Consider the following 22,042-nt stretch of genomic DNA (forward strand, 5'->3'; position numbering starts at 1 on the left):
GGCTTTCAAACCCAGAGACATTTTCCTAAGCCTTGATTCTTTTTTTGGCTCAGGACACTGCTCAGTGTATATAAGAGATTCGGGGTTGTCTGTGCATAACAGAGGGATAAAAACAGCCTTGCAGTTTTACACATCATTATTAGCAATGACTTCTACACACATCTCCAGTCCCCAGTAGTATATCCTGTATCAGTCTCGCCTTTCCAGTGGAACGGAGAAAGAGAACAGTGGTGGGATGAAGCGGTCGAGGACTGAGAACTCTGGGTCACTGCTGTCTCTTCATGATGAAAGATGAAGATTAAGAGCGGGTATCAAGAGTAGGACGAGCGGTTGAGTGTCTAGTGGACAAGAGCGGGTGTGACGTGCAGGAAAAGAACACGACCATGGCGACCAAGAGGACGGATCAGGGGTGGGCTCCTAAAAAGTGGGCGGGGATTGAGTTTTGGCAAAACTTTCATAATTGTATGCATTTTTTTAACGGCTCAAATGAAGATACTCAGGACTGACTGTGAGAAAGAAAGCTTGACGTCCCTCGAGCTGGTTCTTGGTGAAGACCCTCTCACCAAACCGACACCCAATGTTCGCCCCAGTTAAACGGCAGCACACGATTACACGCCCTTTCCAAGCTGAACATGTGCCTGACGGCATCCTGCGAGTATTAGCTGATTGATGAGAAAGACTTTTCGCAAAGGAAAAGTTGACAGGAAGCAGGAAATGAAAAGACACTCACTTCCAAATAATCAACGAAGCTTTACTCTACACACATGATTAAACCCACAAAACTCTCTGGAATGCGCTTGGCACATGTGCCTTTATGTGTGGTACGCTATGTGTCAGGAGAATTGGTCAGTGTGTGCTTCCACATGTGCGGACTTGCCCTGGACTAGCTTTGAATTCTGTGGCTTGAAATGTGCGTGTTTGTAGCTCTGAAGCTCAAAGAGTCGACTAAAAGTAAAGTCGTGGGTTATTCTTGCTTGTGTAATATTTTTATTTGAACCTTTTTATTTCATTTGAACTGCCTTTGAACCTAAATTATTTGGCTTCTGAAATCAAAATCTGCTTCTCATAGCTTTGTTTTTCAGGTTTTAAGTATATTATCGTTTTAATTTCATGCTAGTCTTCATCTTCATCCAATGAAATCCTAGCAGCTTGTTAGCACGATCAGTGCATTTTCCCACACAATGTTCCCTTTTCCAAGCATCTATTGGTTAGGAAAAAGAATGTTTACAGAATGTTCATTTCAAATTCGCGTCGGTTTTACTAACTCGGGGCCGAAATCTCGCTCCGATCACGATCTCGAACGGGATTCCGTCTTCACGCACCATCTCAGCTTCTTCATCTGTAAACGTTTTAAGAATTGGACTAATAGTCCAGTTTAAATGTAAACCTAGCGGTCAGATGTATCAGACCTCCCACCGATCAACCCGTGGCTCTCCGTCACCAACGTCATCGATTCCAAAAGACACGCAGCATCTCCTTGTCTAGGATATCACCGTGAACAGGCTCGGGTGGTGAAAAATCCTCCCCAGTTGACAAAAGTCTCTTTCTTAATTTTTTGCTAAACAACTGGCAGTTGTGTAAATCAGTAAACCACTTCACTGGAGGAACGTCATCATTAAGTGAAAATTTTGTAATCATTTTGTAACTTTTGTGCAATATATATTTACTGTTTTACTTTTATCGTATTTTTACTATTCGAACGCGTCTTTTAGTTTTTGTTGACATTTTGGTCAGTTTTAGAACTTCCATTCTATGGCACCAGGAACCTCCGGTTTTAACCCATTTAACCCTTTCATGCACTTTGTTTCATTGTGTGCTGTAAATGTTTCATGTGTCTGTATATCTATGTATGCATTTTGAACATATTTTCTGTCGCTCTCTTTTGCACAGTAGTTGAACCTGAGCCGAACGTGACGTTGCTCTGCAGCTCGTCTGCGTGCAGCACGTCTCCGGCCTGCCGAGGGTAGATGACAGAGCCAGCTAAGTGAGATGGATTTCCTGCAGTTCAGGGCCTGTTTGTCATTGCAGTTTTGTCACACGAGATGGGGAAAGAGAAATAGAAGGGAGGAAAAAAAATGGGCTGAGGGTGGGTGAAGACAGACTAAAAGAGTCTGGTCTTTGGCAAGGATGAAAAAAAAAAAAAGAACTGGGTCTCGTCTTTTTGTAATCAGTTTTGACTTAACGTCTGAAGGGTAACGAAATAAAAGGCAGGCAGGCAGGCGGATATGTAGAGTTTGATGTGTGTAAAGTACCTCTTTCTTTCAAAAGTAGCCATGAGGTAAAAAAGCAAAAGAGGGAAAAGAAGAGCAGGAGAAGTTGGGGAGAAAAGTTAGTGGCCCTGTGGGGGTTTCTCCTGGAGTTCACTCCTTTTGGACAGGGAAGGAAAGGGAGGGCGGGGGCTCAGGTCAACGGTGCTACGATGTTGGGGCGGATTAAATGTCTGAGCCAACTCCGTTTTTTTTTTTTCCTCCCTCCAGGTACAAGAGCTATGTCTAACAAAACTCTTCGATTTGGAAAGTGAGAGAGAAGAAAAAGTGTGTGACTGAGCTTTTATTCGGTGAAGATAGACGACAGGCCATGAATTAGTCTAATAGCTAGCACTTTTTTGTGCACCATCACTCCTATCTGGTGCAAGGGAAATTCCACATTCGTTTCTCTCCATACGAATATGAAATGAAACCCGTCAAGAAAACGAATCGCTTCATCTTATTTCGTCACAGTGACTTCATTTCGGGTTTATGCCCATCATTCAGAAAGTGAGACAGACGGTAAATAAAAAAACGAGAGACCGAAAACTCTGCAAAACCTCCTCGGTCGACATCCAGCGCGACTTAAACTTGAAAAGGCCGAGTTTTATTAGTGTAGCAACCAGCTTCTCGACCATGCCACTTTTTGATCTGTTCTTTTAAAGTGCTCTTTCTTTATGGCCTGACAATTACAAGAAGGAGCAAAGCAACTCAATTGATGTTTAGTATCAGCTCAAACAAAAGGGCAATTAACCAACCCCTTACCCCCAACACTCACACACACACACACCCCTCCTTTTCCTCTCACCCCTTTTCCGTCTCTCCCTTCTCTTTCTGTCTCTGCTTGTGTGTGAGAGCCACCTAAAGAAAATAGATGAGAACCATAACAAAGTCAAGAGCCTTAGGATCAATAAACAGTGTAATCAGGACTAGGCCCAGTGCACAAGTTTGAAAAATGCTTCTTCTGTGCTCTGTGAACAGATATAAACATACACACACACACACACAGAGTGAGAAACTGCAGAACGAGACTGAAAATACTATACGAGTGTACAGAGAAGCTAACCAACAGCACAGATTGACAGGAAATGGTTTCTTTTTCTGAGGCAGTCCAGGCTGTACCACTTTTCGCAAACAAAGAGGGTGAGGCGGTTGTAGTAGGTCTGTAAGCTCAGCCGTCTCTGTAGCTTCTGGCATCGAGTTCAGCTGTTTGCTAGATTTGAACCCTGCTGAGGGTCTTGTTTTCCCTCAGCTGTTCTGACACTGACAGCCATTGGCAGTGACTCTGGCAGAGCTATTTATTTCATAATGTCTCGTCTCCCACACACACACACACACACACACACACACAAACGCCCACGCGTGACACCTGACAACCTGAGTACAGTATTGCTAACTTGCCGAATTGGTTTTTCAAATTTTTTTTAGACATCTTAAGAAACTTTTAAGAAAAAAGTCGTGGCCTAACGGTTAGAGAGTCTGACTCCTAACCCTATGGTTCTGGGTTCGAGTCTCGGGTCGGCCACGACCGAGGTGCCCTTGAGCAAGGCACCGAACACCCCAACTGCTCCCCGGGCGCTGCGGCATAAATGGCTGCCCACTGCTCCGGGTGTGTGTTCACGGTGTGTGTGTGTGTGTTCACTGCTGTGTGTGTGTGCACTTTGGATGGGTTAAACACAGAGAACAAATTCTGAGTATGGGTCACCATAATTAGCCGTTTGTCACTTCACTCACTCACTTAAAAATGGCAGATGTTAGCAACTGGCCTGCACTTGATACAGATCTCCAGCTCATATCACTGATCACTAATGTTTCCTAACAACCAATCACTGATCAATTCTTGTACTTTATATTCTCTCTCTCTCTCTCTCTCTCTCTCTCTCTCTCTCTCTCTCTCACTCTCTCTCTCTCTCTCTCTCTCTCTCTCTCTCTCTCTCTCTCTCTCTCTCTCTCTCTCTCTCTCTCTCTCTCTCTCTCTCTCTCTCACTCTCTTTACAAATCAGAAACCAAATTTTTTTTTCGAACTATTCACTAGAACCGATTCTTTGTCTGCATTCTTGCTAGAAATGTAAGTATTTTCTACCTGTATGTGTAAACGGTTACTTTATGTAGCCATGACCACTTTTTTTTTTTTCCCCAACAAGAATTGAGCTGTAATCTATTATTTTTCCTTCTGATCCAACACTGTAGTCCATTCTTTCGCCAGCGTCTTTAGAAAAAATCGTCCTTCTTCATGTAACACCTTTTGATATGCAAATTTCCATGACAGTTCAATTAATATGCAGATCAGCCCATGACATCATGTGGTGACTTTTAGCTACTTTTTTTTGAGCATGCATTAGCTACCGTTTGGAAGGATTTGATGGTCGGAGCGAGCGGAAAAGTCTCATACCTCAGGTGAAGTTAACAATCTGTGGGTTCAGGTAACGGCACGTTGTTTGTAAAATTATCGTATGCAAACCATCGGCTCGAGCGAATGTTTAGTTGTCGAATTGTTAGACAAAGTGAAATGCAATGTATTTGAATCTATGCCACATATTTAATGAAGGTCCCACAGAAGTGGTCATCAGTCATTTGCTGTCTTTTGTGGAGACAAAAGAGGAGACTTTTTTTTTTCTCCCTCTGGCATCTGCTCTATGCACAATGCTCTCTCTCTCTCTCTCTCTCTCTCTCTCATTCTGTCTCACACACTCACTCTTTCTCTTTCACTCACTCACGCTGGACTTTAATATGGTTATGATTAGAGACGGAGCTGAAAAGGGAAGGAGGGATCGGGGGTCTCATATGTACTGCAGGGGAAGGGGGAGGTGTAGAGTCACTAAAGCTGAACAGAGAAAAACGAGTGATTGAACGTGTGTGTATTCATGGCTCGGGTGTGCTGTGTGCTAAGATATGAATCACAAAAGAGACCAAATATGAGGACAGTAGGATTCAAATAAAAGTTTGTTCTCTAACCAGATCAGGGCTGGCAAGCACACATACACAAACACACTAACTCTGGCCCTTCCTCTGCCCCACCTCCTACCTCCCTCTTTCTTTCTCTCCTCCTCTCTCCCCCTCACTCTCTCCCTCCTTTCGCTCTCTCTCTCTCCACCCCCTTCGTGGGCGCGGGACTGAAGCAGTTGGTTTGTTCCTCTCTGCCTGGGACTCTGCGAGTGCTATGTGGAGCTCTTATTTAGGTCGGTTACAGAAGACTAAGAGCAGCTTGCCCAAGGGCATCCGGTGAACTGAGTGAGTGAGAGAGAGAGAGAGAGAGAGAGAGATAAAGAGAGAGAGAGAGTTTCAGCCAGCCAGGAACTAGCACCACATTCCACCCAAGTGAAAGGCAGACAAACAGCACTAAGAATATAGAAGAAGAAAGGAACAACAGGCGCAGATCCTGAGAAGAGAAATTCCAGCCTAGGCTTTGCCATCTGCCCAGTGTGGTTTGTTGTCCTTCTTGTTGTTTTGAGATAGGAAGCAGTTGTTAACTTCAGAGAGTCGTAGCGTAGGGAACGGGGACAAGGCAGTATGTTCGACTGTATGGAGCCTCTGGGGATGGGACCCCGGCAGCTCTACGATGTTACTAACCGTGGTGCGTGCATGCTGAGGAAGGCGAGCCCCTTCTTTACAGGGCTAGATCACTTCGCCTGGACGGGGACTACAGCCGTTCAGTGTAAGTGCGTTTCTTTTTCTTCCTGTCCATGCTGTCATCTTGCATTCATTCAGGCAGTTTCTAACTTAGTGAGCCTTTGCTATGACTCGGCTGTGCATCGGCTGTGCATCGAGAGTCCTTACACGACAGATCTTTCGTCACACTGTTTATTTGTGTTGACCATGTGAGTGGCCAGAGAAGTACGAGTGTGTGTGTTCGTGCGGTTTGAAATGTTGTTATTTGGAAATGAATGTCAAACAGAGTGTCTGGTTTCAGCCCCAAATGCAGGTAACCTAATTCCTGACCTTGTCAGTTGTTGAAAAGTTAAACAGCGAAGAACAGGAGGGTAAAATTTAAAGAGAGAGAGAGAGAGAGAGATTCAGTGAGGATTAGAGGAGAATCAGACTCTTTGCTATAATGTCAGTAATGCACATTGGATTTGTTTTCTTCACATCCCAGTTGATGGCAGACGAGTCTGAGGTCCCCACAAGTCTGTCCATGACCCTATTTATCATTCCCAGCATCACCCAGGACACAAACACAGCAGGAGGAAAGACATATTTTAGAATAAAGGATTGTTTACATAAAGGATTCGTCTAGGGAACTGCAAGCATCTGGCTAAGGGGTTAGCAGATAAATAAATTAAGACATTAAGTGAAATAAATAAGAGAATGGGAATCGGATAATCAACGTTCAAGCTGTGTCAATAGCAGCAGTACTGTGTTCCTGTGGTTTGGATAGTCCTTCTTTTCTGTATCTTTCTCTCACTCTCTCTTTTTTGGCCCTCCCTTGCTTTTGACAGTCTTCTGGCTCCCCTGTCCTAGCACAGACAAAACTGGGATCTTTTATTCAGTCTCGCAGGAAGTTTAGCATGTGTATGCATGGGCGTGCGTTAGGAGAAAGAAGGAACGGCCTTGTGTTTTTGAGGCAAATCCAAAAAATGAGCATTTGCACAAGCAACACAGCTCTCATTCTTCAGCCTCTCAAATAGGAGCCGGTTGCTGCGCTTTAGGGTTTTTATTTGTTCAACCTTCTGTTTTTTTGTTCCTTGGTGCTGGCCTCTGTGGGGTGAGTCATCTGTCTTCATTAATCCTGAAGACACCAACGTTTCAGTGGCTGTCAGCCACACTGGGCCGCCATTTAATGAAGACAGATGCCCTGTCAGGGGCCTGGCCGAGGCATCGCGCTCCACACCGCCTCCCCAGATCAGAGCGTGATGAAATCTGTTTATTTAATCAATCAGGTTTCACCAGCCAAGAGCAAGCGCACACACATACACATACACACACACGCAAGCAGGAAAAGTATCCCTTCGCTCCTCGACTGTACGAATTCGTAGCCTCTTGAGTTCCAGGAAACGGGGGAGCTAGAAATGTGGTGGGAAAGCGTGGGCTGGCCTGAGGGAAGGACCGGTGTCCTGTTTCAGCTCTGCATGCCCGCTAAAGCTCAGTAAACAAGGCCAGCTTGTCCCCCTCCAGCAGCCACTCGACTCATTGTCCCCCTCGATGAAGCAGATGAATTGATGTTCAAACCCAATATTTCATTAGGACCAAACCAGCTGCGGAGCATGGCTGGCTGATTCAGGGACGTTCAGACGGTTGACTTCTGCTGCTTGCTTGCTGTCTGTCTGTCTGTCTGTCTGTCTCAGCACTTTACAATCCCCAACATTGTCTTTGTAGTCTACAGGAAGGAACTTTCCCTCATAAAAAATGTCTGCTTTGCCAGTGAGACACAGATATTCTGTTTATGGATGACTCTCTCTCTCTCTCTCTCTCTCTCTCTCTCTCTCTCTCTCACTCACTCACTCACTCACTCACTTCCTAACACCACCTCAGGAGCTTTTTGTAATCGTTTGCACCTTTTGTTCATCCAGGGAGCCTTGAACCATCCTAGAGACCCACTTGACAATGAAGAGCTTTTGTCTTTGTACCATTCAGTAAAAGCTCTAGCTGCTTGCAATAGGTGGAGAAATAAAACCCTTACGGGTCACTTTGGGATGCATAGTCAGCTTTCCTGTTTTTTTTTTTTTTTTTTGTGCATCTCTTTCCATTCCTGGTGTCAAAGGTGATGTAGAGGTTACAGGCTGGGCAGAGTCCGCTCTCTGCACCACGTGCACTGCACTTGCTATGACCATGAAAAGGAAGACAAGTCAAAGTATATATTTTTTTAAAATTGTGCAACACTTTGAACAGTGGAAAAGACTCGAAGGAGTGGTTGGAATGTGCACTTGAGACACCACTCTCAATTATTTGGAAACATATTGATTAGCACCAAGATAACATCACATTTCCTTTTAAAAACGAAGACTGATGACATTTAAGAATTGCACAGTTGTTACTATGAATAAACAGGAAACACACATTAATACATGGCACCAGACGTTTAGTGTTTTTTTTTTTTTTTTCAAGACAAAAGATAACATTTAAAATTTTATGGTTGAATCCATTTTAAACTGCTGCTTTCTCAATGTAGGACACACACACGCGCGCGCGCGTGCACACACACCTACTTTCATTAATTATCTGTTAATGGAGGTCATCCTGTACAAAAGATTCAATTAAAAGATTACAATGCTGCAGGGGTTGGGTATATGAGTAGATAAAAACAGCGATTTGCCTGTGTGTGTAACACAGAAAAATGGATAGATGGTGTAGTGTGTGTGTGTGTGTGTGACCGTAGTGGTGACCGTTTAGTGGCCCCTTAGTGAGAAGGGTATGTTTTTGTACTCTGTGTTTATGAGGCTGCAGAGGGATTTCTGTTTTAGCAGTTCAGAATCATTCTGCGCTAACCCCGCATACATATCTATCCATGGATTATATGTATACACTAATATATACTGTAGTATCTGTACTCCACTTTAAACTGGCATAAAATTTAAAATAAAATAAAATTTGATCGGCTGCCCTTCGGTTAGACCGATACTTCAAACCGATTCTGCCTCTTTCGATTGCATCATGGTTTACTATATCTGTGCATGAGCATGAATCATTACATATGGAGTGCGTAGTGATGTATTGTACCTGTATGTGGATAGATGTGTTGAAAAGGGAGTTTCTTATACTGTCAGTCGCAGAAAGAAAAAAGAGGCCTGACGTGGCCGCTGAGATTCCACAGCGGGCCGCTGGAATCCGGATCGCTGCCATAATGGCCGTAGAGCCTCTTGCTGGGGTCAGGGAACTGTAAATAAGAGATCTTTCCTGTCAAAAAGCAGAATGACTCTATAATTTTCCCTTGGCTGTTTCAAGCAAGATTATGCTTAGGCAATGGAATTATGCTTGGAATCAGTGCAATATAAAAATGTTTCATTGTGCTTCTCTGATTTACCCAAACATTTGCCAAGTCACTGCTATTACAGTAGCTTCTGACACTACCTTGTTGTAGATTTTCCATGCCATCTCGGATGCAAGTCAAATCTGCGTGCTAGTGGCCCTACCCATTCTCCGTCCCAGATTTGGAACTTAATTAGCCGTCCGTCTTCTTCCCCGTCTCAGATTTCTGTGACACACAAACAGGGCTGAACGTCATGCTTTAGGGAATTCTGGGACGGGCTTGCTGATGTCTCTTTTGGCCAGCACCTCTGTGCAGACCTCAACTCTAGTAGCTGTTTACTGAGAAGCTCATTGCGTGCAGGAGGCTAGGCATTGGCAAGTAGTTGCTTTACTGTTGTGTGTGAACATGTGCTGAAGGGTCTTGGCTTACAGGACAGTGGTCTTAAGCCAAGAAAGAGCAAGCCACTGTAAATTTCACTATTTAATGTTATCTCAAACCTCGGTTCCAAAGGAAAAACTGCACTATATTCAAACTTTACTCTAAGTACGAAGATAGATAAGGACTTTTTTGCCATACAAACACTACCTCTGTTGGTCTGGCATGGTAATGATATTTGAGAAATATTTTTAAACTCACCTACTAACCTCTTTAGATGGCACCACCCAGGTTTCTATACTCTAATGTAAATGCTGAGGATTTTTGACATAGGTGCTTTGTTAGACAAGGTCTGTGATGATTGATTTATTGGTATAGTCATTTTGATGAGCAGGTATGAAACTGTCTGGCTGCTATGACAAAAGTCTGACCTATGACACAAATAAAAAAAAAAAATACAAAAAAGATTTTGATCTAAAAAGCATTATAGTAACACAACCATGGGGAGGACTTTCCCCCCTTGCGATGATTCACAAGTAGGTTTCCAGTGAAGAACCTTTTCAGATAAATTCATGAACAGGATATCACTCAACATGTGACACTTTGAAGGCTGCCAGTCCACACCCTTCTCTGTTGGGTAATCTTTTTTTTTTTTTTTTTTTTTTTTTTTTTAAACAGACCTTGCTGGGTAGAAAAATTCCACCCATGTAATCAAGCATCATTTCTTGGTTTCTGTTGCTTAAAGCAGAAGTTTCTCACACTTGTGCGAGATGCCACTCTAAGACTGGCATTAGAAAGAACCAATATTGTACACAAATCATACAGAGAACTGGAAGCTACAGTCGCGCTGTCTGTTAATTACTAAAGCCAGCTTTGAATGGAAACTCATGAGTATTGTAAGGAAATATGCTGAAACAAAGTTCAATTTCAGTGAGTCACTGTATGGTCCATAACCAGTAATATTAACCAGAAAAATAAAGAGGAGTGATATTTGTATAAAAAAAAAAAAAAAAAAGGGTGCAACACTTTAAATCTGCAACGTGCTATTACAACAACTTCCAATTTGTACACTACTGGGCTTATTTCTACATAAAAACAACGAAATTCCTGAATGTTTGGCGTCTTCATTTACCTCACAAAGGCGTCACCCAACTTGCTACTTCTACATTTGTGGTTTCTATTATTTGGGGAAGGAAGCAATAAGCGCCATACAAGGAGTTCCTTAAATCTGTTGCATAGGAACACGTGGGAGCATGGCACCATGGCAGGTGAGTGCAGACGGCTAGACAGATGGAGAAAGGAAATGTGTGAGAGCAAGCAGAAGCCCTGGGATCAAAGCTGAATGGTAGACCAGGCTGAGCCTGTCATTTGGCTCCATTGCATGCAGACAGATCAACACCCCAGCGTCTGTGCCCATACAAGAATGATCCAGCCACTGGAGTGAAGAGGAATCAGAGGAGACAGTATCCCCTAAACTAAATTCACATATGAGGCTTGGCAAGCTGTGACAAGTTCAGTGCCAGAGATCTGTCTCATTTGGGTCTGATCTCCATCTACTGGCTCACAATGAATTGTTCAGATTAGGTCACCGTGATGGATCCATAGTGGGGCCTTGTTTAGATGGTTGTTTAACCTACAGCAGGGTGCTAGAAAGATGGAGTGGTTCATGGTAACTTTGTGTTTCTTTGATGGACTGGTGTTGTGCAGTAAGGAAGGGCTTTCATGGCCAAATGCTGACAGAAATAAAAAAAGTGTCCTAAAAGTGGTTTATGAGGCACTGTAAAGAAGAAAGTGTTGAATCTGTACTTCTTAATCCAAGGGTAATTTAGTAAACACTAAGGGTCTGGCTTCCCCCACCTACTGAATAGCTCCTATGGAAGGTGCTGGCATCTCAGCTAGTTTTGTTCTGACATTACAAAGGTGTGCGCACACACCCAAGGCCATTCCTGCTCGTGTGTGTGTGTGTGTGTGTGTATGTATTCATGCCTGTGTGCTGTTTATGACATGAAGGTGCAAATTCTTTGTGGCTCCAGTCTCAGTCGGATTCTGTGGTCTTGTCCAGTTTGGTGCATGTTCTCACTTTTTCACCCTTCTGAGTCGTCGTCTGGCTGGCAGGTCAGGGCTTTTTTCAGAAAGGCTTTTGCTGTAACAGGAACAAAATCTCACAACATGCCCAGGCAGCGGGAGGAGAGAAATTGAGAAAGAGGTGGGGGTTCAGATAATGAAGTCATACTCAGCTGTTGACAGGAACTGCTACTGCTGAGTACCTTAATAAGAGCATGCATGCACTACCTCCTGCTATAACAACAGTTCATTACTCATTTTTTTTAATGAAACCACTATGGGCCAAGTCAAATAGTCCGGTCAGATTTCTGAGTGTGATTTGTCTATGCGTGTGGTTAGGATGGACAGTCATATCGGGCGATCAGTGACTACTTGAAATCAGTTGTATTTGACTGATAATAAATTTGAAGATATTTTTCTTTTAAATGATATATGACTAATAGTGGAAACACCACTCATTTTGCGTCAGCAATCAAAAAACATCCAGTGGAAAAAATGCAAGTGAGGCAGAGAGGAGGAAGGAAGTGTGGTTGTGTTATAGTGAAGTGTTGTGCTGACAACCATGTGCCGGGGATGGCAGGAAGCTGTGGGCAGAGACAAAAAGAAAGGCAAAGTAAAGAGAGAGAGAGAGAGAGAGAGAGAGAGGGAAAAAGAGCATGCGAGCTGCACCTGGTCCCCCATCAGGAAGCTGGTGCAAGTTTTCTGGAGAGGACTGTGCGTCCTTGCTTGTCAGGCGAGGCTTGGAGAGAAGCCTCCTGCTCATGCAGTCTGTGCCAGTCAGCTTATCAATCATGCTGTTCAAGACAACCTGGCCAATCTGTGCACCGTCTGCCACACAGAGCGTCTGGGCATGCACAACTGAGACAAAAAAACAAAGCCTGATGCTTTGGGTTAAGCAATAATAGTATCAAAGTCAGGTCCCACAATTTCATAAACTCCTGCAGATATAATGCTGAGCGAATCATTTAAAGGGGAATTGAGATGAGTTGACTGGATTTGCAAATCAAATTTGGTGCTTTGGAAACGGGGTCATTGGAAGCCATGCGAGTACCCACACAAAACTGCTCACACACACACACACACACACACACACACACACACACACACGCATGCACAGGCCAAGACTAGATCTGGGAAGAGTGTTTCCAGAAGATTGAATCACACCCACAGTCACGTACACAAAATCTGCTGTACTATTGTGAAAGAATATCTGTTCCTTAGCCAATGCGTCATATGCTTCTAGTATAAGTAGCGTTGCAACACAAAACGCATGAAGCATTTACTTTTAGCCAGCACCCAGCATGTGCTATGTTTTTATAGCACATAGCTTGTTGGTCATCAGCCTTAGATTTTTAAACAAGCTCTTCATTTAGACTTGGAAATGATTTGAGTTTGAAATGTTTGCCCATATATTTAAGCATAAAGGCATACTGCCTTGTTTTTATAATTAAAAAAAAAAAAAGAATTTCTTAAACCGTGTATTTCCTTCTCAAACTATAGGTGGGTTGCAAAACTATTGGCACCTGACAGGAAGCCACATTCTATTTTTGTCCTGATAAGTCCTGAGATGGCCAATCACAAAACCATTATTTTTGTCTTTTGGAAATATTCACCTATAGATATTAACCTTGAGTCAGCAGCAACCAGACTACCAGGTGAAAATATCCTGGTGCTTAGTGGGATGAATCAGTCTTCCAAAGAGTCCAACTAGGCCACTAGAGTAAAAACAAGCAGCGAGAATCTATCGTGTGCTAATGTGTCTAATTCGTAACAAATTCTAACCTGTTCCAGAAATGTTATTATCCTGAGTGTGTCAAGTGGTATTTCTAATACTTTCTAATACTTCTATGTAAACTGTGTATTTATTTTTTTTACATCTCTCTTGTGTTCATTTTTTATTTGTTTGCTTTTCAATGCTAGAAATAGGCTTCTTTCCTAAAGATGCCACTTTAGTTTGCATCTATTTTACATGCCTTCTAGTGATGGTACTATTTTAACCCAAAAAAAGAGTTTTTTTTGCTCAAGCCAAGGAAAAAAGATTCAGACTTTTTTTTTTTTTTTAAATTAAAGAATTTGAAGCATAGTGGTATAAGATGAGAAGAGTCTTAAATGTAATTGAACATTTGCATTGATGCATGATTGTTCATATGGCTCTTGTGTGCAGAGAGCTTAAAATCGAGAAGATTAATAGTAAAATGACACAACAGGAAATGACCAGTGGCTACTGATAACTATGACCCTGACATCCCTACCTTGCCCTGTCCCGCCCCCAACCTGTCCTTCCATCAGCCAGCAGCAAGGCCTGCAGATTGTCATGCAAATGGAGGCCCTGATAAGGAGGTCTGGTGTTTTTGCAGGGAATTGTTTTCCAAATAGTAAGATGAGATCAGTCGAGAAACCAGAGTGCAGGACCTATTGGGTCTGGGGGGGGGAGCAGCTGTCAAAGACGACCTGTCCCATTGTATGCTCCACAGAAGTGTTGACTGAACTTTGGAATGATGTGTGAAAGAGGTGTAAGAGAAGCCTTATTTACCACAGGAACCAGTTTGGGGTGTTGACAGACACTGATGGATTTTTTTTTTTTCCCCCTCCTGTCTCGCTGTCTGCCATTCAGTAGTCCACGCTTGACTTCACACATGGTTCTGCCTTTTTAAACTGTGTGAAAGAGGTGTAGTCACAATAATCGAAAGATTACTACATAAACAACTTATTCATGTCAGGTTTAACCCATGGCAGTAATCGTCTCTGTTTCTGTGATGACAGTACAGGATTTAGTATTGTAACCGTTAACACCATCCTGTAAAAGTCCTTTCTCTGGTACCGAAAATGTTCTAAATGACTGTTTTGATATTAACATTCATTACATTCATCGTGAAAAGTAAACCGAGATGAAACAGTTGAATCAGTCTGCAAAAATGTACAGGCGCTATGTAGATTTAATTTTCAGCTCCACGGTGTTTGTGTAACCATGGCCATGAACAGAGATGTTGCTGCTTCTAAGCATGGAACATTTACTTCTCCCTGCCCCCATCTCATTTGTCCTTTTTCTGTTTTCTATCAAATTCCTCTTTTTATGCCCTCTTTTCTTCTTTTTGAAGTCTCCCAAGTCTTGTAAAATGCCAAGCCACTGCTTTGGCTGAGTCCTGTGGTGTGTGAGAAAGAGAAAAAGGAGGGGGTTTGTAGGTTAAGTTCAGGCTAGTCTCTGTGCTTTCTATTGACCATAGCTGGGGGATTGTGTGCAATAAAAGTTAGAAGTTTAAAGCCTCCCTGTATTTTGTTTTATGATTGGGCCTTTTTTTTAACAGGCCAGGGCTACAGCTGGTGGTGTGAATAGCTGCCCGAGGTGACTGAACCCCAGTAAAAGCTGCTGCAGCCAGGCTGTTGCCTCCACCATGGCCCTGAGAGTACCTTTATAGGCCAAGCTTATGAGGCCGGGTCTCCAATAAAAACTGGTAGGACCATACTCAGGAATTTAGGGCCAGGAAAAATAGGGTTTGTGTGTCAAGAGGTGGCAAAGGGGTGGTGCCGAAGTTTTAGGGGAGACCACAGGGTGAAAGCTGAAAGAAGTGTTGCTCAGGAGGCATTGTCCAGCAAAGGTTCCTGTTTCGGATTACACGAGTGTTGTGTGAACTGTCGCTCAGACACACATAATGAATCACAGCTTTGGGGGGAAAAAAAAAAACAATGTTTTAGTAATTTGTCATTGTGGTGTTTTTTGAAAGATGCTTCTGGGCAGTGAGTATGTAATTTGAAGTATGTTTTGAGGGAAGGAAAGGTATTTGTGTCTATAAGCTGAAGAACACACAAGCTGGCTATGTAAAAAAAGAGGAAGCCTTGAAGCCCCATGGACAGATGAGATGCATATCTTATCAGAACATCAGTGATGCTCCTGCTTATCTGGCACTGTGTTAAACTGTTTTTCTTTTTTCTTTCTTTCTGGCAGTTAAACCAACAATCTTTCTAAAATACCAAACCCTAAGTCGAGGTTTGGGTAGAGGGAGGGGTTAGGTGCGATTAATCCTACAGAAGTCACCCCCACTTAACCTCGTCCAATCTGTCACTAATTACTCAGAATAGACCGTACGACAAACCACCATTTAGCTAAGTAAGAATGCTCTTCTTAACTGAATGGAAATAAAGAAACACTGAGCTTGTCTGACCATCTGGTTCATTTGTCTCTGGAGATACGAATTTTTTGACATCAATATATTAATCCTTCCTATCCTTTGATGTTATTTTAAGAGGATTACACAATGGCCCAGCATGTAATGTATATCATCTTTATTTCACTTTCAGCGGTGGAGACTCAGAGCACCAGTTCAGAGGAGATGGTACCCAGTTCGCCGTCTCCACCCCCGCCACCTCGTGTTTACAAGCCGTGCTTCGTTTGCCAAGACAAGTCATCAGGCTACCACTACGGCGTCAGCTCCTGTGAGGGCTGCAAGGTAAGAAGAATGTGCCAAAGCATGCTTTCTGCAGATGTACTGTTCCTGGATGTGAAAGTCTGCCACGTTCATTTGAACCTGAAATGTCACAAAAAATCAGGAACAAGGACAAACATCGGGGTTTGTGTGTGTGTGTGTGTGTGTGTGTGTGTGTGTGTGTGTATATGTATATGTGTATATATATATATATATATATTTAATAGACAAAGATTCACTATAGTCCTATGGTTATGGGGGACTGTGGAGCAGTTGTTTCTGTTCTGCATGTTCAAACATGAAGTTAAGAGCCCATTGAAAAGAGAAAACGAGAACAGATAAGCACAAGTGAACACGATAGGTAGCAGTGGCTAACAACACTCTCTCGCCTGGCTGCAGGGCTTCTTTCGGCGCAGCATCCAGAAGAACATGGTGTACACCTGTCACCGCGACAAGAACTGCCAGATCAACAAGGTCACACGCAACCGCTGCCAGTACTGCCGCCTGCAGAAGTGCTTTGAGGTCGGCATGTCCAAGGAAGGTGAGGCTGCTGGTTTGCATGTAGGCGTTCTTGGCACCGTGCCCACACAACATGCTGACACTTACATACTCGCATACAGAGCCACGACGACTAAAACACAGATCTGAACAGATAGGAAGGCAGTAGACGACAAGTTTTGACAGAAGGAGCAACCTAGCCTGCAGCACTGTGCACATCATCCACAGATTATTGTCGCGCTTGTAAAGATGAATGATTATAACCTTTGAGAAAGTCAACTCAATGAGTATTCAGATGGTCGAATTATTTAAACCAATATCACCTTAGAAACTTAAATGAGGTCTCCCATCTACCTCCATCAATCCATCAGTTCTTGATCTTTATTTAATTTCATTTTTTGTAGCCTTTCCGAATGGCACTTTTATGATCTGGCACGGACAGATTCGTGCCATGTAAGAGACAATAGCACAAAGTTCAAAGACTGCAAGTGGCTGTGTTTTTGTTCACATGCCAGAGTCACAGCAGTGATCTCACTAGGACAGTGGCACATTGGCCACTCTATGTGTCCACAGGGACATGTATGTGTGTCATTATATGTGTGGGATGTATGTAGAAACCGGGATCACATTGTGCCTTTGCTATTACTGGATATCCTGAGAGGAAGGAAATAATGGGAGGAGGGAAGGTGGGAGGGAGGGTGAGGGTTGAGGGTGAGCAAGAGGGGTTATGGAGAAGGTTAGGCTTGGCAACACCGAGATGTTCTCCTCCAGGTCACACACATTACAAGAAGTTGTTCTCAGGTCACTTTCCCCAGTGCTGTTGATTTATGAGTCACAGATTTTGGTGAACTAGTCCTTCGGTTCTTAGGGATGATTGCTGTGAGCCAGACAAACGTCCACAGTGTCAGCCGTTTGAGAAAAAGCACTTCCACCTGCCAAGATCATAGTTTGGCTGTAGTTTTGATGAGGCCTGATTCATGGCTGAGGTATTGACTCGCCTCCCCTCTCGTAACCCTCAGCTGTGCGGAATGACCGAAATAAGAAGAAGAAGGACGTGAAGGAGGAAGTTTTGCCGGCTGAGAGCTACGAGCTGAGTGGTGAACTGGAAGAATTGGTAAACAAAGTGAGCAAAGCACACCAAGAGACCTGCCCTTCATTGTGCCAGCTGGGAAAATACACCACGGTAAGTAGAACCACACAGCAAATAATTGCTCAGACATGCAAAGGGCGGATAATATTTTGAAATTTAAATAATGAAAAAAAAAAATTCCGAAAACTTTTTTAAGGAATACTGTGTATAATTTTTTACCAATAGTTTGATTCTTTAAACCTGTAATTGTAACATTTATTAAATATTAAACTAAATATTGTCATATTTGATGTTCTCTTGTATCTTTTATTTTTATCCCTTCTTGGCTAATTTATTTGTCTTCCTCTTGTTCTCCTTGTCTTATCTTCTCTCAGAACTCCAGCTCAGATCACCGTGTTCAGTTGGATCTTGGATTGTGGGATAAGTTCAGTGAACTTTCTACCAAGTGCATTATTAAGATCGTGGAGTTTGCCAAGCGCCTTCCTGGCTTCACCTCCCTCTCCATTGCTGACCAGATCACCCTGCTCAAATCAGCCTGTCTAGACATTCTGGTAACTAAACTGTTGAATAAAGATAGTGTGTATGTCCATTGATGAGGCCAAAGACTTAACACTTTTTTATGTCAATGTTACGGTAGATGCTGCGGATCTGCACGCGCTACACACCGGAGCAGGATACAATGACCTTCTCAGATGGACTTACTTTAAACCGCACTCAGATGCACAATGCAGGATTTGGTCCACTAACTGATTTGGTCTTTGCCTTTGCTGGACAGCTGTTACCGCTGGAGATGGACGACACAGAAACAGGCCTCCTCAGTGCCATCTGTCTTATCTGTGGAGGTATTGCATTCTGCACTTATAGAGTATCACTGCTGCCATCTGGTGGAGAATTGTCTAGTAGTAAGAGGTCGAAGCCATTGAACTTGTAGTATAATCTTTAAAGGTGTTTCTATACTTGGTAAAAGGTTGAGCAGAAACAAAGACCTTCAGATGAACAACAAAACTTACTTTGCTTTTCTAATAAAAGCCAAATAGCAGAAAACTAATAGAGAATCTGTTGGACAGTATGGACTTATTCACCATGTGCTAAAATATTGCTTACATTTACGGCATTTAGCAGACACCCTTATCCAGAGTGACTTACAACTGAGCAACTGAGGGTTAAGGGCCTTGCTCAGGGGCCCAGCAGTGGCAGCTTGGTGGACCTGGGGTTCGAACCCATGATTTTCCGATCAGTAGCCAAACACCTTAACCACTGAGCTACCACATCCCCCATATGCTTAGTTAGAATGGTTGTTTAATATATAACTTGAGTCATTAGAATTTGGGAATAAAATTAGGAATGACTGGTATGCAAGGTAACCAAACAAAGTCATCATTTTATTTCATTAAACTGGTGCAAGTAAAAGTTTTCTGTCTGTCTGTCTGTCTCTACCCAGACCGTATGGATCTAGAAGAGCCCCAGCGAGTAGATCGTTTACAGGAGCCCTTGCTGGAGGCGCTGAAAATCTACGCCCGTCGCCGCCGGCCCAACAAACCCCACATGTTCCCACGGATGCTGATGAAGATCACAGACCTGCGTGGCATCAGCACCAAAGGTCAGTCCAGTTTTCAAGAGATGTTCCTTGCTGATATGACAGAAGATTTTCTACAAAAAAAAAGGAATGGGGGCAGAAACATGAAAAATCACAGAACAAATCTGACCACTGGAAGATTTTTTAGTTAAATTTAGCTTTGGAAAAAAGTTGCAACAAATTGTACCTTAAACAGAAAAGAGAATTTCCCATCTAAACCATTTACTGTGGTTTGTTACAGGAGCAGAGAGGGCAGTCACCCTGAAGATGGAAATCCCAGGCCCAATGCCACCTCTGATCCGGGAAATGCTGGAGAATCCAGAGGCGTTTGAAGAGCAGCCAGAGTGCAGCGAGAGCAAAACCGAGCCAGCTCCTCCTGCTCCTCCTCCTCCTCCTCCTCCTCCTCCAACAGTTCCCCCATTCACCATGAAGACAGAGCGTGAGGACGAGGACGAGAGCTGGGCCACCGAGAACGGAAGTGAGCCATCACCAGAGGAGGAGGACGACGAAGACGAAGACGCCGAAGAGGAGAGGGGAACGGACAGTGACGGAGACGCCTGGCCAGGTCAGGAACCCAATATGGACATGTCCAGAAAGAGCCATGGTGGAAGGGCCCAATGATCCGGCTTCTTCTCTGTAAACACACACCCCACACCTCATACCAATACCTTCATCCCTCTTTCCCCTCAGTTACCCTGCTCTAACAGCAATCTGCCCCATAGGGGTGAACTTAGAGCCTTATATCCCTACAGCCAACCCTAACTCAGGCCTCGTGGTCAGCAATGAGACACACATGCACAATGTGTGAAGACTTGAGATGGGCGGCTCTTCTCAGGAACTCTGCAAAAAGGGCAAGAGGGAAGACGCGAGACAAAACAAAGGACTGTACAGACAAAACAGTTACTTTTTTATACTATCATGTTTGTATTAAAGATAAAGGAGCAGCCATACAGAAAGACACAACATAAAACAGTCAACAGTCGACGGGTTCAACAAAAAAACCCTGCAAGGTGAAACAAACAAACAGAATCAGCTAATAACTTTTGGGATGCGTTTGAATACCGTTTTGACTTCTTTTTTTCAGCCTCTTTACTTTTTATGAATATGCCCATACATATCTATATACCTTTATATTTTTGTCTTTGTATACTATTTCTTCAGTTATACATTGTTTGGATAGCTTTCCTAAGGAGAGACAGAGATGATCTATTCCTTATTACCGGCAAAACGTCTACTGAGTCCCTACCCAGACGTTCGACTGGGTTCTCAAGCACTTGGCTCATCGTAGACGACGTCATTAATCAGTTCGCTAGGTCGTTCTCTTCCTTGACTCCTGCTAGTTGATCAATGTAGGACCGGGACTGCTGATATGAGTTTTGTTTGCTTAAGCAGCAGTATCTTCCTGCCAACTGAAGAGTGTTTTTGTGCCAAAGCATGCAGTATATAATGTGGCAAAGAGTTTTTCAGATGTCAGCGATCCCCTTTAAAAAGCCAAACTCACTTGGTCCGTAGATATGAGGCAGGTTTTAGATGCTCACGATAAAGAATGATCACCTCTTTAATGTTCTTTTGAGACATGGATACCAGAAAAATGCTTCTCAAAGATTTTCAAGCACACATGAAAATACTCACGTTAACCCCACATATCGAAAGCACATCCAGCCTGCCGACAGAACTCTTTCTATATATGAAAATAAAACGGAAACTCAGACTCAGGGCATTTCGGTGAGGACCAAACGCCAGCTGCCTGCAGGCATGCTGCAAAAAAAACAGCAATATTTATGTGTGTGTAGTATTGAATATGTTTGCTCAGTTTAGATGTCCTACTTGGAAGTGGTGACATCTACAGACCTTAGTAAAGCCATTGTACAACTTTTATATGCTCTCTTTTATTATCAAAATGATGGTCTTTTTTTATTAATATACTGCCAAAAAACAGCATGCAATTAGGTGACCGTGTGTAATGTGCCACTTTTACAGTTATGCAATACATAAACCAGTTGTGTGTGTTTGTCTCTGGGAATGTGAGGTCTGTTGAGCTTAGATTTGGAATGATGAATGTCATTTGTGTGGTGCTAAAACATTGAGAATGTGAACATGCACCCACTCTTCATTACACACACACACACACACACACATCACCTGTCTCTTGTGAACACTCATCTCTATCCTGTTTACTCAGAAACATACACACACACACATGTCCTGGCACCTTGTGGAGTGTAGCACCTCCTGTAACACGTTGCTGTGTTGCAAACCAAATGTTGATATTACGTTGTCTGTTTTTTTTTTTCCTGTTCATTTTCATGTCATCAATTTGGCTGAGGAATTCTCAACTCCAATTCATGTTCAAGCAGCTCTGTTGTATAAAGAAAAGCCATATAAACATTCAGAGGCAATAAATGACTGATTGCAAGGCTGTATTTTATTATTTGTACACTTTTCTCCATTTTGAGCATGATCTCTTGCAAATTATATCATTTCAGAGCTAAAGGTTTGAAAATTAAGTGCCTCGATGTAGAATAACATAAACAAGTTTGTACTCCGAGCTATGAAATGTAAAGATGAGAGATTAGCGCATCATGCTTTCTACAATTATTATTATATTATTATAATTATTTTCGGACATTTTTTGTTCTGATACAACAGCCAAAATAAAGGACTGTTGGTTGGACTTTGCTTAGCCGTGCATGGGAAGAACTGGAAGAGAACAGAAATACAAAATATTAATACTTGAGTAATTCTATGACTCAAATGTCATTTAGCTCGTTTAACTAAACTCAATGAAAGTTTTTTTTTTCAGCACTGAGTGAAGAAAATAACTAACAAGGTTGCATTTAAGCATATAATTAGCAAAGCCTCCATGCT

General features: G+C 42.9%; 1 protein-coding gene across 3 annotated transcripts in view; it reads left to right on the forward strand.

The window, feature by feature from the left end:
- rarga (retinoic acid receptor gamma a) overlaps window positions 1–21,590 on the forward strand; it is a 35,833-nt gene extending 14,243 nt beyond the window's left edge. For 2 of the 3 annotated variants that reach the window (XM_060894967.1, XM_060894971.1), the window contains 7 exons: window positions 15,886–16,034; window positions 16,410–16,551; window positions 17,528–17,691; window positions 17,973–18,149; window positions 18,236–18,440; window positions 19,040–19,198; window positions 19,416–21,590. In XM_060894967.1, the coding sequence (XP_060750950.1) occupies window positions 15,886–16,034; window positions 16,410–16,551; window positions 17,528–17,691; window positions 17,973–18,149; window positions 18,236–18,440; window positions 19,040–19,198; window positions 19,416–19,795 (1,376 nt within the window). In that variant the 3' untranslated portion in view covers window positions 19,796–21,590. Of the gene's footprint in view, window positions 1–5,337; window positions 5,902–15,885; window positions 16,035–16,409; window positions 16,552–17,527; window positions 17,692–17,972; window positions 18,150–18,235; window positions 18,441–19,039; window positions 19,199–19,415 lie in introns of those variants that run through there. The other variant, XM_060894970.1, reaches the window with a different exon arrangement.
- The last annotated feature ends 452 nt before the right edge of the window (window positions 21,591–22,042 follow it).

Source organism: Tachysurus vachellii, chromosome 19 (genome assembly GCF_030014155.1).
Source record: "Tachysurus vachellii isolate PV-2020 chromosome 19, HZAU_Pvac_v1, whole genome shotgun sequence".
Taxonomy (NCBI): Eukaryota; Metazoa; Chordata; class Actinopteri; order Siluriformes; family Bagridae; genus Tachysurus; species Tachysurus vachellii.